The sequence below is a fragment of the Cottoperca gobio genome, chromosome 22 (assembly GCF_900634415.1).
Source record: "Cottoperca gobio chromosome 22, fCotGob3.1, whole genome shotgun sequence".
NCBI lineage: Eukaryota > Metazoa > Chordata > Actinopteri > Perciformes > Bovichtidae > Cottoperca > Cottoperca gobio.
In genome coordinates, this window is record NC_041376.1 from 13,156,056 (window position 1) to 13,171,315 (window position 15,260).

The 15,260-nt window shown below is 42.8% G+C and overlaps 1 protein-coding gene across 1 annotated transcript in view; it reads right to left on the bottom strand.

Annotated features, from left to right (window-relative positions):
- Positions 1-13,408: 13,408 nt before the first annotated feature.
- LOC115027725 (AT-rich interactive domain-containing protein 1B-like) overlaps positions 13,409-15,260 on the bottom strand; it is a 42,101-nt gene continuing 40,249 nt past the window's right edge. The window contains exons 3-4 of the mRNA XM_029461202.1: positions 14,386-14,562; positions 13,409-13,489 (exon numbers count right to left, since the gene is read on the bottom strand). Of these exons, the coding sequence (XP_029317062.1) occupies positions 13,409-13,489; positions 14,386-14,562 (258 nt within the window). The remainder of the gene's footprint in view (positions 13,490-14,385; positions 14,563-15,260) is intronic.

Below are 15,260 nucleotides of genomic sequence, written 5' to 3' on the forward strand. Positions count from 1 at the left end.
GATAGAGCGGCTGTGGTTTGGTGTGTCTCTGGGCTGGCGGATGTGTCTAATGAGCGATCCTTCCCTTCCAGCGCTCCCAGTATCAAACGTCTCCTTCCACCCCAGTCGTTTACCCGCGGACTGATCTCTATGAAGTCGATGCTACTGCTTGTTCCAGCGCTCCGGCTTCAAACGCTGACGTGCCTTTTGGGGCTGCGCACATATCTGCTCTCTTCCTCTTCCTCTCCTTTATGTTCCCCTTTTCAAGTCTTCCCAGGCGTCTGCAACTCTTTGTCTTCTCCCTCTTTCTTCTTTCAAGTCAAGACAGGTGGGAGCAAACAGCCTGGCAGTTTTCCTCTCATTTTTTATCCACTTTCTTGTTTTCTTTTAGTGGCTGCGCTCTCTCTTTATCCCTCGCCCTGTATCTCTCTGTCTCTCTCTGTTTCTCCAAATTGAGTTGAGAGAAATCCTTGATTCCATTTTGAAGGAGGGAAGTCAGCTCTGGTGTATTTTTACACACACAAACACACATCCTCATGGATTTGGCCTAAAACATACATGCTTATCACACAGATAACAGACACACACACACACAATTCAAATTAAACTGCTACTGATGATAGAAATGTATCTTATCTGGGCCACAGTTACCGGTGAGGAGAGTCTTTCTTATAAGTAGTCTTAAAGCAGTAAGAATGGTGTAGTCATTTTAAGGTCAGTACAGTTTTCTTTACTAACATTCTCTCCCGTCTAAATAAGTTTGGCTAACATAGAGATTAGTTTAGAACATATGTAATGATCAGACTAGGGCTGCAACCAACGATTATTTTCATTAACAAATAATCTTCTGATAGTTTTCTACATTAATCGATGAATTGTTTGGTCCATAAAATCTCATAAAATAGTGAAAAATGTCCAAGGTTTCTAAATGGTTTTAAATGTCTTGTTTTGTCAGTCCAAAACTCAAATATATTCAGTTTATTATGAAATAAAACAAAGAGAATATTTGAAAGGCTGAAAACTGCATTTTCTGCCATTTATGCATGAAAAATGACGTCGATTTCTTACGACTTTCTTGCTTTTCAGTGAAGCCCCCTCAGTATCTCGGTGATTACAATGTAATTATTATCGATAGAGTGGCCAAAACTTCAAAAATTTCTCTTTGAATCAGGAGTTGATTGATTGAGAAACTCGTTGGAGAGCTTTAATTAAAAAACTGTATTTACGTCAGTCCTACTCTGAACTGGGGAGGACTGGTTTCTACCACTACAGCACTTACTGCTGGGATGAACTGCAAAACAAATCAAAGATAGAGACGTTCCTTTCCCAGATGTTTTTAAAGTCCTACTGATATTTTTAATTACTTGTGGATGTGTTTCTATGCGTGACCACACCGACTTGTTGAGATGTGATATATGTAATTGTTCCCAGGTGTTTCTTGTAAAAGAGTTGCTGATCTCAGTGAGACTTCCTGAATAAACAAAGCTTAACTAACAGTATCCTGTGGCTGCTGGAACGTTTCAGTCACGGGTTATAATCAACTTTGCACTAAACCGAGCCGGTTCTTGGGCGTCTATTTTCAATGCAATATTTTCACCGAACTACCAACACTGCAGCCTGCATGGACTCATTTGCATGAAACTCCAATCAGTACCTCTCCCCTGTTTGGGCCATACACACTTAGTATGAAAATAGTGAACCGAAAAGCAAAGCACATTTCAAGGTCGGGGAAACAGAAACATGTCAGAGAACAGCTTATGCCAGTCTTTGCAATACGACTAAAATACAGTAGATGTCTTGGAATTTGACTTTTAAAAACCGAGAATACAATAGTGGTATGGAGATAGATTATTAAATGAATAAATACAATCATTTGCTATTTCCCCTTCACAATTGTATTCCTGGCAGGGCGGAGAAGCCTTTTAGAAAACCACATTTCAACCGTGTAACTCCGGGACATACTGCATTTAATAATAAAACAAACTAAAAAAAACTATAATTGAACAGTGAGTGGTCAAAGAGCAGAGACGGCCCTACAGGAGGAAAGAGCCGAGTTCATTTATGAGCAAAAATCCTATTAGCATGTGTCTAGTGGCATAAAGCCATCAGAAATAAACAGAGAGAAGAAAGCTCAATTTAAAATGAAATGCAGCGTGTGAGGGGGGAAAGACAGTCTCTCTCTCTGCCTCTCTCTCTCTCTCATTGCTTTTCTCTTTATTACTCTCCTCCAAAAATCATCCCAATTACAGCGCTAATTTTAGCCTCCAGGTGGTGTGCGTTTGTGTATTTTTACCTTTCCAATAGATCGGAAAAGAGGCTTAATACAGCTGACAGAGGTCGAACTAACTAACCTTTGTTGGCTTCACACAGCTCATAAAACACAACATTGAGCTTGTGTGTGCGTGTGCGTGTGCGTGTGTGTGCACTAGAAAGAAAGAGAAAAAGAGCAAGCGCTGTAGCAGCATGCTCTCCCAAAAACGTGTGTGTAACTGTGTGAGAGACAAGACGACAGCTTGCACGAAAATCCCTACATTTGTGATCATGCGTTGTGTATGTGTGTGTTAGAGCTCAGTGCATTATGTTGCGGTGCTTCTTTTTTTTCAGTGTACACAACTGCCAAAATGTCATTCCATCTATCCTAAAGACCATCTAGTGATATTCATAAAGAGCATAGCAGATAACAGCCTTGTCATGTTAGCTCCTCTATAATCCAGACGTCTAGCCTTTTATCTACACCAGTATGTGTGTGTGTATGTGTGTGAGAGAGAGCGAGAGAGTCAGAGAGAAGATGATCATATATGCTCCTGTTGTTAAGGATTATCACTAAGATCAGAGTGATGTCAAAACAACTGTGTGCCGGCAGGTGATGACACGTACACACAGGCACACACACACACACACACACACACACACACACACACACACACACACACACACACACACACACACACATCATTATTCAAAGGATTCATGTGTGCACACATCCTGATGACACACACACACACCTACTGTAGTACAAACGCAACAGCAAAGAAACACACATTTATAGACACGTACTACATCTTTAGGGAGGCGTGGAACACACACAAACCGACACACACACATTCAGTTGCTCCCCGCAGACAGGTGTAGTAGAGTCAGTCCAGTTATTTGAGCTGTTGTAGCAGAGCCAGCAACAGCCTCAGCCTAATTACCTCTGGGACGCCAACATCACGCCAGTAGCAAAGCAGGTGTGTGATACTATGTGTGTAGGTGTGTGTACGCAGAAAGGCATTGAGAGTCATGCCTGTGTATTTGTCTCTGTAGGCACTCCAAATTGAAATGTATTTTCAGAGAGAAATGTTAATAAAAACCTTGATCAATATTTCACAAACCGCAGCTGATTTTCTTGTTAACAGGTTCTCTAGTATGCACCCAAAGGTAAAAAATGCGGGGGATATTTTCATAGGAGCTTCCCAATGTGACATTTTATTGCAAATAAATGTCCACTGTGGTGCTCTTTTATAACTAATCACTGATACTGACATGATCAAAGGTTTTTCTGTTGTACAAACCTGGAGATGCTAACGGGGAGGTACAGGAGGGACTCCTCTGGAGGGGATGTTTTAGAAGTGGGGACATCGAACTTAAAGGGGACACGTTATGCTCATTGCAGGTTCCTACTTGTATTTTGGGTTTTGGCAACTTTGCAAAGGTACGTACTCAGATGGGGGGGTATTCTAATGAATCCAAAGAGCCTGCATTGCATGTGAAATAAGAAGAGGAGGCTTGTTGACTCCCATATTATCTGATCTAGGCAGTCCAGAAAAAACTGACTGGTATGCACCCCGATCCCCAGATGTATGTGCACAAGCACTGAAGAAATGATTTTTCAATGATATGTTCCCTTTTAAAATCAGTGATAGCCAACATAGCAAAGAAATGGGAAAGCTCAACTATATCAACAGAAAATATAACATCAACAACAAACTGATTGATTTCCCAAGAGATGTCTGAGAAATGCTGCGCAGAAACATTAATACAAGAAGAAGAAAGAAAGAAACATTTGCAGGTTACTGTTTTGGTGTGTTCTTTTATCTTGTTATTAATGTATTTTGTATGTACTGCTTCACGTCAGTGTGTGTGTCTTGTTTCCCGTTTCAGCGTTTCCATGAGATCAGCGGCAGCCTCCCTCCCAGTCCAATCAATAGCTTGTTACTGCAGCCTAATGTCTTCTACCGTCAGAGCTGACACACACACACACACACACACACACACACACACACACACACACACAAACATGTTAACATGTGCATTGCAACAGAAGAATTGACGCACACATTTAAGTGTTTAAAATTAAATCTTTGGCAACAATGTGTTTGTGTAAATGCAGCTCTACTTCTGAAACATGCTTATTTCCAAGGTTTCCAGTAAACAAAAAGCTCTCAAGGGACAGCATTTCAGCTTTACGGCCTGAACTCAGTCAGCCTGGAGACGAGAAAGACTTTTGAAAAAAGAAGAGACAAGATGAGTGAAAGAGGAGGAGGAGATATATCTATATTGATATATAGAGAGGGACTAAGCAGGAAATGAAAGTTTAGATTTGTTCTTTCATCTGCCGAAGTAGACTTTATGACAAAAACCCGTTTTAGCAATTGGATCTGTCATTGTATTTTTAAGGTGCAAGAGAGACTGTGCTAAACTGCTTCAATGACTTCTTTTTTATATTTCACCTATGATAGACATTCAGGAGATGCACTTACAGACAGAGCAAGAGCAGAAACATCTTCAGTTACAGAAGACTGAAAAGCAAAAAGGTCAAAGTTCAGGCCAAGCTGATTTTATAACATTGCTGTAATCGATGGATGATCGAGTAACACAGCGGTGCTGAGAAAAGATGTACAGGCTTTAGACACCCTGACAGAATAGCTGTATTTTTTAGGGAAGTTAAAGTGAGTTTTCAGTCCGTAACAGAAGATGCGGAGCGACTCTGCTGCTCTGACTGGACTTTTAGGTTTATTTCTTCCTATTAAAGGAGGCGTAGTGAGGCTGTGTCTGCAGCAGCTGTCCGCCACTCACCGCAAGATGAAGACTCACAGCAGAAGAGACACATTTGAGTAGGTTTTTGAAAGATGCCTCCACTAGCTATCAGTATAAGATCAAAAGAGTTTTCTATAGATGGTTGGAAGTGGACATCCTCTGCAGCGGCGTAAGATGCATGCTGGGAAACATGATGCAATAATGGATTGTTTGGACATAATTAACCCAATATATTATCATATTTAATCACAACTGATGAATAAGGGTTCAGCTCTGCTCTTTTTGAAAAATGTTTACATGAACATCTCATCAGTTGGATCCAGTGACCTTTGACCTCCCGCTGCAGCATGTCAAGGTGGTTGATAGTGTACTAGTGGCTTTGTGCAAATACAGAAAAAACTGGAACCCGCACAAGCCCAATTTAAACCAACATCCACTTCTATTTCTACTTCCACTTCTGCACACAAACACACGCGCACACACGCACACACACACACCCACACCCACACACACACACACACACACACACCATCCTTTTGTTCGAGGCTTTGTTTTGCCGTTTCTACCTTTTCCCTGGCTGAGGGTTTGAAAGTGATTACCGATGCGGTCCACTTCATTAGCATGAGAACAAAAACAGCGTGGGGAACACATTATCACTTCACAGAGAAAAGACTGAGAGCTGTCTGCCCGTTTGTTTACGCCGGTGCGTTCGGACATTTTCTACCAGCGTTCGCCGCGGCGTCTCACGGGGACGGCATTTTCTGCAGGAGGAAGCAGCAGAGCCGGGAGGGGCGTGAGGAAGAAAAACACAGACGGATAAAGAGGCAGACAGAGATAGAGGTATAATACTCTGATATGTGTTATGCAAAACCAAGTGCATGCATCAGTCACGGTGTACATAAGCAGTGAATATTCAGATGCACAACAAAAGATATTGTCATCTACGGTCCCTTTCACTTTGTGTGCACTTGAAACTTGTTTATCCTGTCATCAAGTATGCAGCAGCTCGATTTACAGTGAAAAAAGTTAAATCTCTTAAAATGTGAAATTATTTTCCACTAGTTACTGTGTTTACATTCTTCCATTTACTTTCTGATACAGAGCAACAGCGGGCCTCGCGGTTTGGCGCTGTAACCTTAAAACGCACACTTGGAGAATTCAGGTTAACAGTTTCCGAGTACAAAGCTCACACTGCAGGGGCGGCTTTCTTAGACTGTGGCGACCCAAACCTGATATTATTTCGTCCCAACACCCAATATATTTGGTTTAGAAGGGTTTAGCTGTCTGTACTGGAGGAAGATATACAGTATAATAACAGAGAGTAAAACCAAAATATGGATTTTCTGGTGAAATACAGTAAAATTAAATAATTCTGTGTTTTGCCAGGGGCCCTCTGGAGCCATATCAAGGACGCGTGGGAGACCCTGAACCAGGGTATGAGAACCATTGGCCTTGTAAACTTCCATTTTAAGCCTTAATCCTTCTCCTTCATACATCCCTCTCTCCTCTCCCTCCTTCCTCAGCCTGCAGGGAGGTGTGCAGGCTGAGAGGAGAGAAATATAGAGCAAACAAGAATGTAACGCTCCATAAAAAGCTATTTGGAGCTGGTTGACCCCGGGGTCAGCTGGCTGGCTGGCTTTCTGGTTAAAGGGGATTGGTGGGAAATCGAGGCAGCTTCGGTTAGCCAATCACAATGCAAGGAGCGAAAATCAATGAGGTTCCGCGGAAAATGTCAGCCGGGACTGACCTTTTGGAGACTACAGCCTCCTAAGTCAGAGAGGAGAGGAGGGGGAGGAGGACAAGAAATAAGAGGGGATGAGGTCAAAAGGAAAGAAGAATTCAGGATGAAAAAGATGGTGTGAAATAGAAAGGAGAGGAGGGAGGGATGGGGAGACAGGTGAGAGGGAGAAATGGAAACAGTAGACAAACAGACGTATGGAGGATTAAAGGAAGGAACATCTTTATTCTTATTCTTATAGAAGGTACATTCATGACAATATTACAGATTTTTTTATATTTTCTATACTATAAAAAGTCCTTTTTGTAGTATAACTATAAAAAGTTATACTACAAAAGATTCAGGACTTTCCTTGTCTGTCTCTAGCAATCATTCTATATTCTGATGTCAAGCTGCAACATTTCTCCATATGACAGAAGCAGAAGTTCTTGAGTGGAAATCATTTCTGAGATGGAAAGAACGAGGAAGCAGGGGGTAAGAGAAAGACGAGGTGACCTTTACTGTCTCCTGCCCTGCCGCCTCGTCGTCTTAAAACCAGCCTCTGTGGGACCCACGAGGAGCGAGAGAGAGAGGGGGGGGGGGGCACACACACTCTCTCCATCTGGCCTGGTGAGGATGTGAATATTTCTTTTCTTGCAGTCCAAATGTCTCTTGTCTCTATTGTCTAGCTTTTCTGGCTTCTTACAGTTCTTACATGATTTCCTTTCCAATGTCAGTCCATCCTTCCAACCTTTCTAAATATCTTTTTTCTTTCCTTCTTTTGATGCCCTAGAAAATATGTTTGTTTATTTTTTCCTTCCTTCCTTCTTTTCTCCATTTCCTCCTTCCCTTTGTCCTCTCATATTCTCAGGTCTTGTCTGAACGCGAGAGTGGAATACTAACCGCTGGAGAAATTAATCACGTTTGATTATCCCGTGCAAAAGTCAACTGTGAATATCCGATATTGAGCGCCAATCTGAAGCTGTCAATTGCTACCAGTGTGTGACCTTTAGGTCAAATGCTCCAATAAGATCCCCAGAGTTCCTGTGAGCGAGTGTGTGTGTGTACAAAGATGCATACACAAGCTCAAATTCATATGCATGCAGAAATACACCAAACATAAATATCAATGTGATGTGCATCCACTCATACAGAATTAAAGTAAAATAATAATAAAGACAAAATATGCAGAGGAACAGGTGTACATAATGCCATGCACGCACGCACGCACATACACACACACACACACACACACACACACAAAGTTAAAGGAGTGCAGCAGCGGGTCTTTCTCTCCTTCTCCCTCTTTCCATCTCAAACCCTGCTGTCATTCCTTACAAACACACACACACACACACACACACACATACACACACACACACACACACACACATACACACACACATACACACACACACACACACACACACACACACACACAGGCGTCTCTCTTTGAACTGAGTGCTGCAGTGCGTTCAAAGCAAAGACGAAGGCAAAAATACGGGGGTGGTGAGGGGAGAGAGAAGGACACTTCAAGGTGAATTTGATTTCCACATCATTTTAACACACACACACACACACACACACACACACACACACACACACGTACACACACACACACACACACACACACATACATACACATACACACACACACACCCACGTGCTACACAAGCCAAGCCAGCATTAGCAAGTAAGCACATGTTACCGCCAAGCAGTCACCTATATGCATACTTACATTGGCACACACACACTAGACAGTTCATTCGTGTGTGTGTGTTTGTGTGTTTGTGTGTGTGTGTGTGTGTGTGTGTGTATGAGCGCACGCATTACAATCTGCGTCTTATACATATTTATGAATTTTGCTCATAACAGAGGATCACCTTTAAACTTCTCACTACTCCAAACTGTCTGTTTGTATATGTATGTGTGAGTGTACGCATGCATGTGTGTGTGTTTACAGAATATGCATATGAGTGTGTAGGAGCAGAATGACTCATGCAAAGTTGAACCGAACAGTGCAGAGTCCCACATTTGCGAGGCAAAATATCACAACAACAAAACATTCGGAGCAACCATTGCACGGCAGAAACTGCTATATCCCTGAGTGTGTGTGGGTGTGTGTGTGTGTGGGGGTGTGTGTGTAAAAAGTGTCCAACCAATTAAAGCAATCAAGTCAAGTGTAAACCGCCCACCGTGCTGCATATTGATAAGGCAGCATGTACAACATGGCGACCTAGGCAACAGTGCCAAAATACTCTGACCCCTGCGTCCACTTCTACCACCAACGCCAACCAAAACCACGGCGTAAACACTTTGCACCACTTAGTTTGGCTGCAGTCCACACACACACACACACTCAGACACACATACATGCTAGATGCAAACACCGGCTTCACAGTATGACAAATATTGCCTTCCATACAGAACGAATGAGGTAACGATAAAAAAAAAAAAAGAATCAACGGCTCATTAGAAAGATAAAAACCTCCCAAAGCCCTGAGGGTGAAAGAGAAGGGGGCGGAAACAAGAAATGAAAAAGAAGAGAGAGAAAAAGACTTGAGAGACGACAAATCACAACAGCTGTAACTCAATTCGGAGGCCCTGCTGGCGACCTCTCTCTCTCTTTCTCTCTCTCTCTCTCTCCCTCTCTCTCTCTCTCTCTCTCTCTTCTCGTCCTGGCCCCTTGGTAATTTTTTTCCCACCAACCAATAAGCCATTATGTGGCAGTTATATGGCTGCTAATGGATGCACTGACCTGGGAGGAAGCACACGGCACGCCATTAGCCCAAATGCTATGCAAAGCTACCACAAGACTCTTTCAAAATTACCCTGACTGAGTGTGTTGGTGCATACTGTACGTGTGTGTTGGTTTGTTTGTGGGAAACCTGCGCTGTCTAAACAGGACTAATGTTTTTGTGATTCGTCTGATGACTTTGGTGTCTGGCTGCATAAATGGACATTTGTCTTTTGGTCAGTCGTGGAGGAAGTACTCAGACCTTTTTTCAGATCCTTGGGGGAGGATATGTGAGACACATCCGCCAAAAGGAATGTTAAGTGATGTGTTTATATACCCGATTACAAGTAAATATCCTACATCTAAAATAAAATAAAAATAAAAGTAGAGCGGTATTAGCAGCAAAATGTTACAAATGTTCTCTTTCAGAGTGTTATTATTATGTATATTATACCAGGGCATTATTATCATTGTTGTACATGTAGGAATACACATAAACAGCATATGGGTGACATGTGCAAAACAGATACATTTAAACTTTATTTTACTTTTTATTTCATGATGGTGGTATGTTTTTTCTGTGACCCTCAAAAAGGTCAAGAGTTGTTTGTTGATGCATAGTTTTCACAAATCTCACCGGGTTTTTATGGGCGATGTGGGCTCAGGGGGTCTTATTACATTATGAAATAATTAAAACAATTAAAATGTACTCAGTCCATAGAGAAACAACAATTAAAACTTAATAGGATCAATTATAACAAGCGAACCTTACTCAGAACACACTGAAACATTTCCACGAATTAGAGCTCATAAAGAATCCATTAAAAACAAGATGTTTTGTCTGAACAGAAGGCATATTGTTTCTTAATTTCTAGAGTGGAAGATCCGTCAAGGGATGGGAGTTTTCATTTCATCAAAACAAAAAGAATAGAGACGCACACACGTGTACACACAAACACCATGGGAGACAGGGGGTTTTTTCATGCCGCGGAGGTCACAGGTTGCTGATATGTGAGGAGCCCTCAATCACACTGCTGGCACACAGACACACATGCACACTCGCTCACAGAGGAAGAGAGACAGAGAGACAGAGCGAGAGGGAGGATTTGTTTAATCGTTTGGCCAAACTGGACAGATGGTCGCACACTTCCAAAAGAGCAGTGCGACTGGGAAAATGGGCCATCGGCGACCCTCGCGATGTACGTCTTTGTGTGTGTGTGCTTAAGACAGTGTTACAAAAGCAAATGTTACACAAGTATTGTTTCAGTCCCATTGTAACCCACTGCCAAGCCCTAATAGTAATTGTGCTGGCAGGACAGTAAACAGTAGAAGTAGACTGAACAACAAGCATCAGTCAGGGCTGAATACCACGAGGAGAAAACCCCTCCACACCTCCACACCTCCATCCTTCCCCATTTCCTTCCCAGCCAATACCGCTTTCCCCACCTTTCTCCCTCATTCTGTCTCTTCCTTCTTCTATTCCCTTTTTGACTCTCCAGCAACATCTTCCAAACACTGAAGCCTTTTTCCTCTCTTCCCACTTTGTATTTTTCTTTTCTTTTAGAAGTTATTCTCTCTTTCCCTCTCTTTAATACATTAACAGTGAAGACTCCAAGTCTTTAACGCAGTAAACTTGGCCAAGCAAAGACGGGGCCCACACACGTTCACCGACATACATACATGCAGGAATAAAGAAAACACTGTAGATATTATAATGCGTACAATGCCGGATCACACACTTTGTAACATAAGTAATTAACACACTGTTGAACCGGTCTTTACATGAGAGGAGAGCTCAATTACACACACACAGGGAGCAAAAGGATCATGCACACACATGTGCACACACAAGTATAACAACAAATATAAAGCACTTTGGCACGCGCACACACACTCTGGCGGGCGTCCAGACTGAGTCTTGCTGCTTGTGTCTATAAAAGCCCTGAGCACCATATCGACAACTGTAATAACCATGGCTGGCAGGAGAGAGCAGATTATAGCAGCAATAATAGGCCCTGCGCACACACACGCACGCACGCGCGCACACACACACACACACACACACACACACACACACACACACACACACACACACACACGCACACACATGCGTGTAACAAGCTGGCACCAATACAAATGTAGTCTAAATCCCTCCTTGTCATTTGTTATGACTACAGACAGCGCCAGGTGCTCCTCGCTCCTCTAAGGATTTCCTACGGAGGCTGGGGTTTTCTCATTCACACAGACACGCATGCGCACACACACAAAAGCCAAGTACAGAGTATTAAACAACATTTACGACCACTGTTAAACAGTTTTACAGCACTTTTCATGTCATATTTCTTTCCCAACATGTCATGTTGCTTATTTTATTCAGTGACGACCAGAAGTGTTGCCACAAACTCATTAAAACACACAGCCTGTACAGCTCATCGTCCACCTCCAGCTTTTGCGCCGAGTCCTAAGCTTTGAAATGTCCCTTTAAATCTTCTTTGGCAGGCTTGGCAAAGTAAAACTCTCTGATTTATATCTTAAATGATGCTATTATAGGGGACTCCCGACATGACGGAACTACTGCACTACGGTCTTGTCAGATCAAAAGTAAAGAGCACACATCCAGAGTTGTAGTTTTACACTGACTGATATGAGTGGTGAAAACGCAGTCAGTCATAAAAGCACTGTTGAAACTGGTGGCTGGTGTAAATACAGTGAAATGTGATCCGGCTGCAGAGGGCAAGAGGAGATTAATACGTTAGAAATATTTTTGAAGTTTAACTTCGTTTGAGTGGGTGTTGAAAAAAATCTTCTCTCTATGCTGGCAGAAGCTTTTTGACGCTCTGAATAGAGATGATTGGACAATGTAGAATACTTTTCACCAATGAAAATTTGATTAGAAAGGACAGGTCGTGTGTGTGAGTGTGTGTGTGTGTGTGTGTGTGTGTGTGTGTGTTGTGTGCGTGTGTGGGTGTGGTGTGTGCGCGCCTCAGCGTGTGAGAGTGTCATTAGGCCGATGAGAGACAGACAGACGGTGAGATCAGTCTAGCTGCAGAGAGGTTAATAGCATGGCCCCGCCATGCCAACAGCACTACTGGATTCATTACTGCCGTCCGGGACAACCAACACATGCACGCTCACACACCACACCACACACCACACACACACACACACACACCACATCTCATACCAATGTCTCAAAAGAATGCACATCATTATATATAGTATGTTATGATTTGTTAAAGGAAGAAAAAGACAAACAAGGCTCTCTCTCTCTCTCTACAAGTGAACTACTAATGACGCAAGACGGTGTCTGGGCTAAAAAGGTATGCTTTAAAAAAAAAATAGCCCTGTTCTGCTGCCCTTTATTATTATTTGCATGAACATGCCTTTAAATTCAAATAAAAATACAGGGGTACAGGGATGAGCTGTCAGTGTGGATCTCTTCATTAACTGCTCGCTCTTGTTTTGTGATCGTTCTGCTCTTTAGTGGGCGAGACACAAATCAATCATGCGTATAAATGTAGCAATCACTTTACTGAAAGTAAATGTCCGGACTACAATTCTTTTTTACTTTAAGTACAGTAAGTATTAGAGGGAACATAGGTACCAATAATAACTTTCAGTGTTAAATTGTGGATAAATGAAGCAATATTTTAGTGTTGCAGCTGGCCAAGGCGGTGCTACATCTATCTATGTTTTGTACTCTTTGCAATCACAGATTGTCTTTTTTTACGAAACACAAACAAAGATTTGATATGTACTAATAAAGCCACAATTGATTCATTAAAATGCTGATGCTGTTCTTGCAGAATGGCTCGGGGCAACCCTACTTCACTCATCCGTCTTTTCCTGTACTACTTCGACCCGTCATCTCCTTTCCCTCCCTGTTCTGTCTGATCTTTCCCTTCCTGTCCAGTTCTTTCATAATCTCTCCCGTTGTGTATTGTTCTTTCTCCTGCTCAGTTTTGTTCTGCTCTGTTCTGATCCAGGGCAAGGCTGTGAACCAGAGTCACTCCGTGCAGGCTGATAGATCCCTCTGGCTGCAGAGTGGATGGGAAACACATGGGCAGCCTTCACTCAACTCAAAACAACTGCTTGAACCCAGCTTCCCAATGGAAAAGTTTTCTACAGAACATCATGCTGAAACTTGGCAAGACAAGCCTCAATCCAAATCTGTGGAACAGACCTTTTGTTATACTGAGGATTGGGTTTGCACAGGCGGGTTTGTGCGCATAGAAAGTACAATATGTGTTTATAATCTATGACTGGCCAACCTGTGAACTTGTATTGCATTCAAAAGTAAAGTGTATGTAAGTGTGTGTGTGTGCGTGTGAGTTGAGAAGATACGAAAATATATAGAACACAGTGAGATTTAACTAAAATACCTCTCATGAATAACACACACACACACACACACACACACACACACACATACACACACTCACACACAGACACACACACACACACACACACACACACACACACACACACACACTCACACACACACACTCACACACATACACACACTCACACACAGACACACACAGACACACACACACACACACACACACACACTCACACACACACACACGTACACACACTCACACACACACACTCACACAATCTTATCACCACTATAATATTAAAATACAACTCAAGGGAAAGGATTTGTCTGAAATCCCTTTCCGGTTGATGTTTCAAATGTTATTCTTGATACTACATGTGATTAGCGACACCTGCGTATCTATATGTAACTGATATATTTATTCATATATATTTATTGAGTTATGGTAATCATTTCCATTTTTTGCTCCCAGCATGTCAAGGGGACTTTAGGCCTGATTACAGCGGAAGGTCTTGGCCAATATTTCCACACAGGAAACAGCACAGTGGGTGTTTGGGTATGATGAGTTTGTGTGTGTGTGTGCGTTAGTACCTGTTGCGGCGGTGGTCGAGGCTGCAGATAGGGGCTCTGAGTTGGGCCTGGCGGGGTCTGCTGAGGGGGGCTGAAGTATGGAGGGTTCCCCTGCTGCCCCGCCTGCTGCTGCTGCTGCTGCTGCTGCTGTTGCTGGCTGTAGCCCCCCATCCCCTGCTGACCATATGGCGCCACCTGCTGAAATGACCAATCACACAATGGTTAGCGGGGAGACATTAAGGTTAAGGCTGAGGTTAAAGCAAAACTTTCATTTTAAATTAAAAGTAATGCAGAGAGGCTGTCAGTTGCAATTAGTAGGCGTCACGGCAGGTGCTGGGAGACGTACTGTAATAGTCGATCACATAAAAGCAGGAGACTCTTCTCACCTACAATCCTCTTGGAAACATAGGACAATAAAAACAAAAACATCCCAAGTGGGCGTACACAAACTCGCCTCTATCCATTTGCTAATTCATCTGATTGTCTCTCAGCTAACGCTTTTAATTTAGCTGAGAACAGGCTGACACCCGTCTCCCAGCAGGCCTCTGCCTAATGAACTCTCACTGCAGAAACCTCTAACTTTATGTCCTCTGGCTTGCCAAATGCATCCTCCTCTCTCTGCATTATACCCACTCACAGATGGGATGAGGTGTGTTGGATATTACTGCTGGCCCGTCCCAGGCCGTAACCCTAATGAGGGACACATGGATGAGCCGGGGCATTCCAGAGCATAGCAGTTAAAAAACTAACTTGCGAGGGCGAAGCCGAGCCAAGTGCCAATGCTGCATTACACGCCGGTTATGAGAGCGAATGTGAACAGGGAGTGCGTGTAACAAGCTGGCACCAATACAAATGTAGTCTAAATCCCTCCTTGTCATTTGTTATGACTACAGACA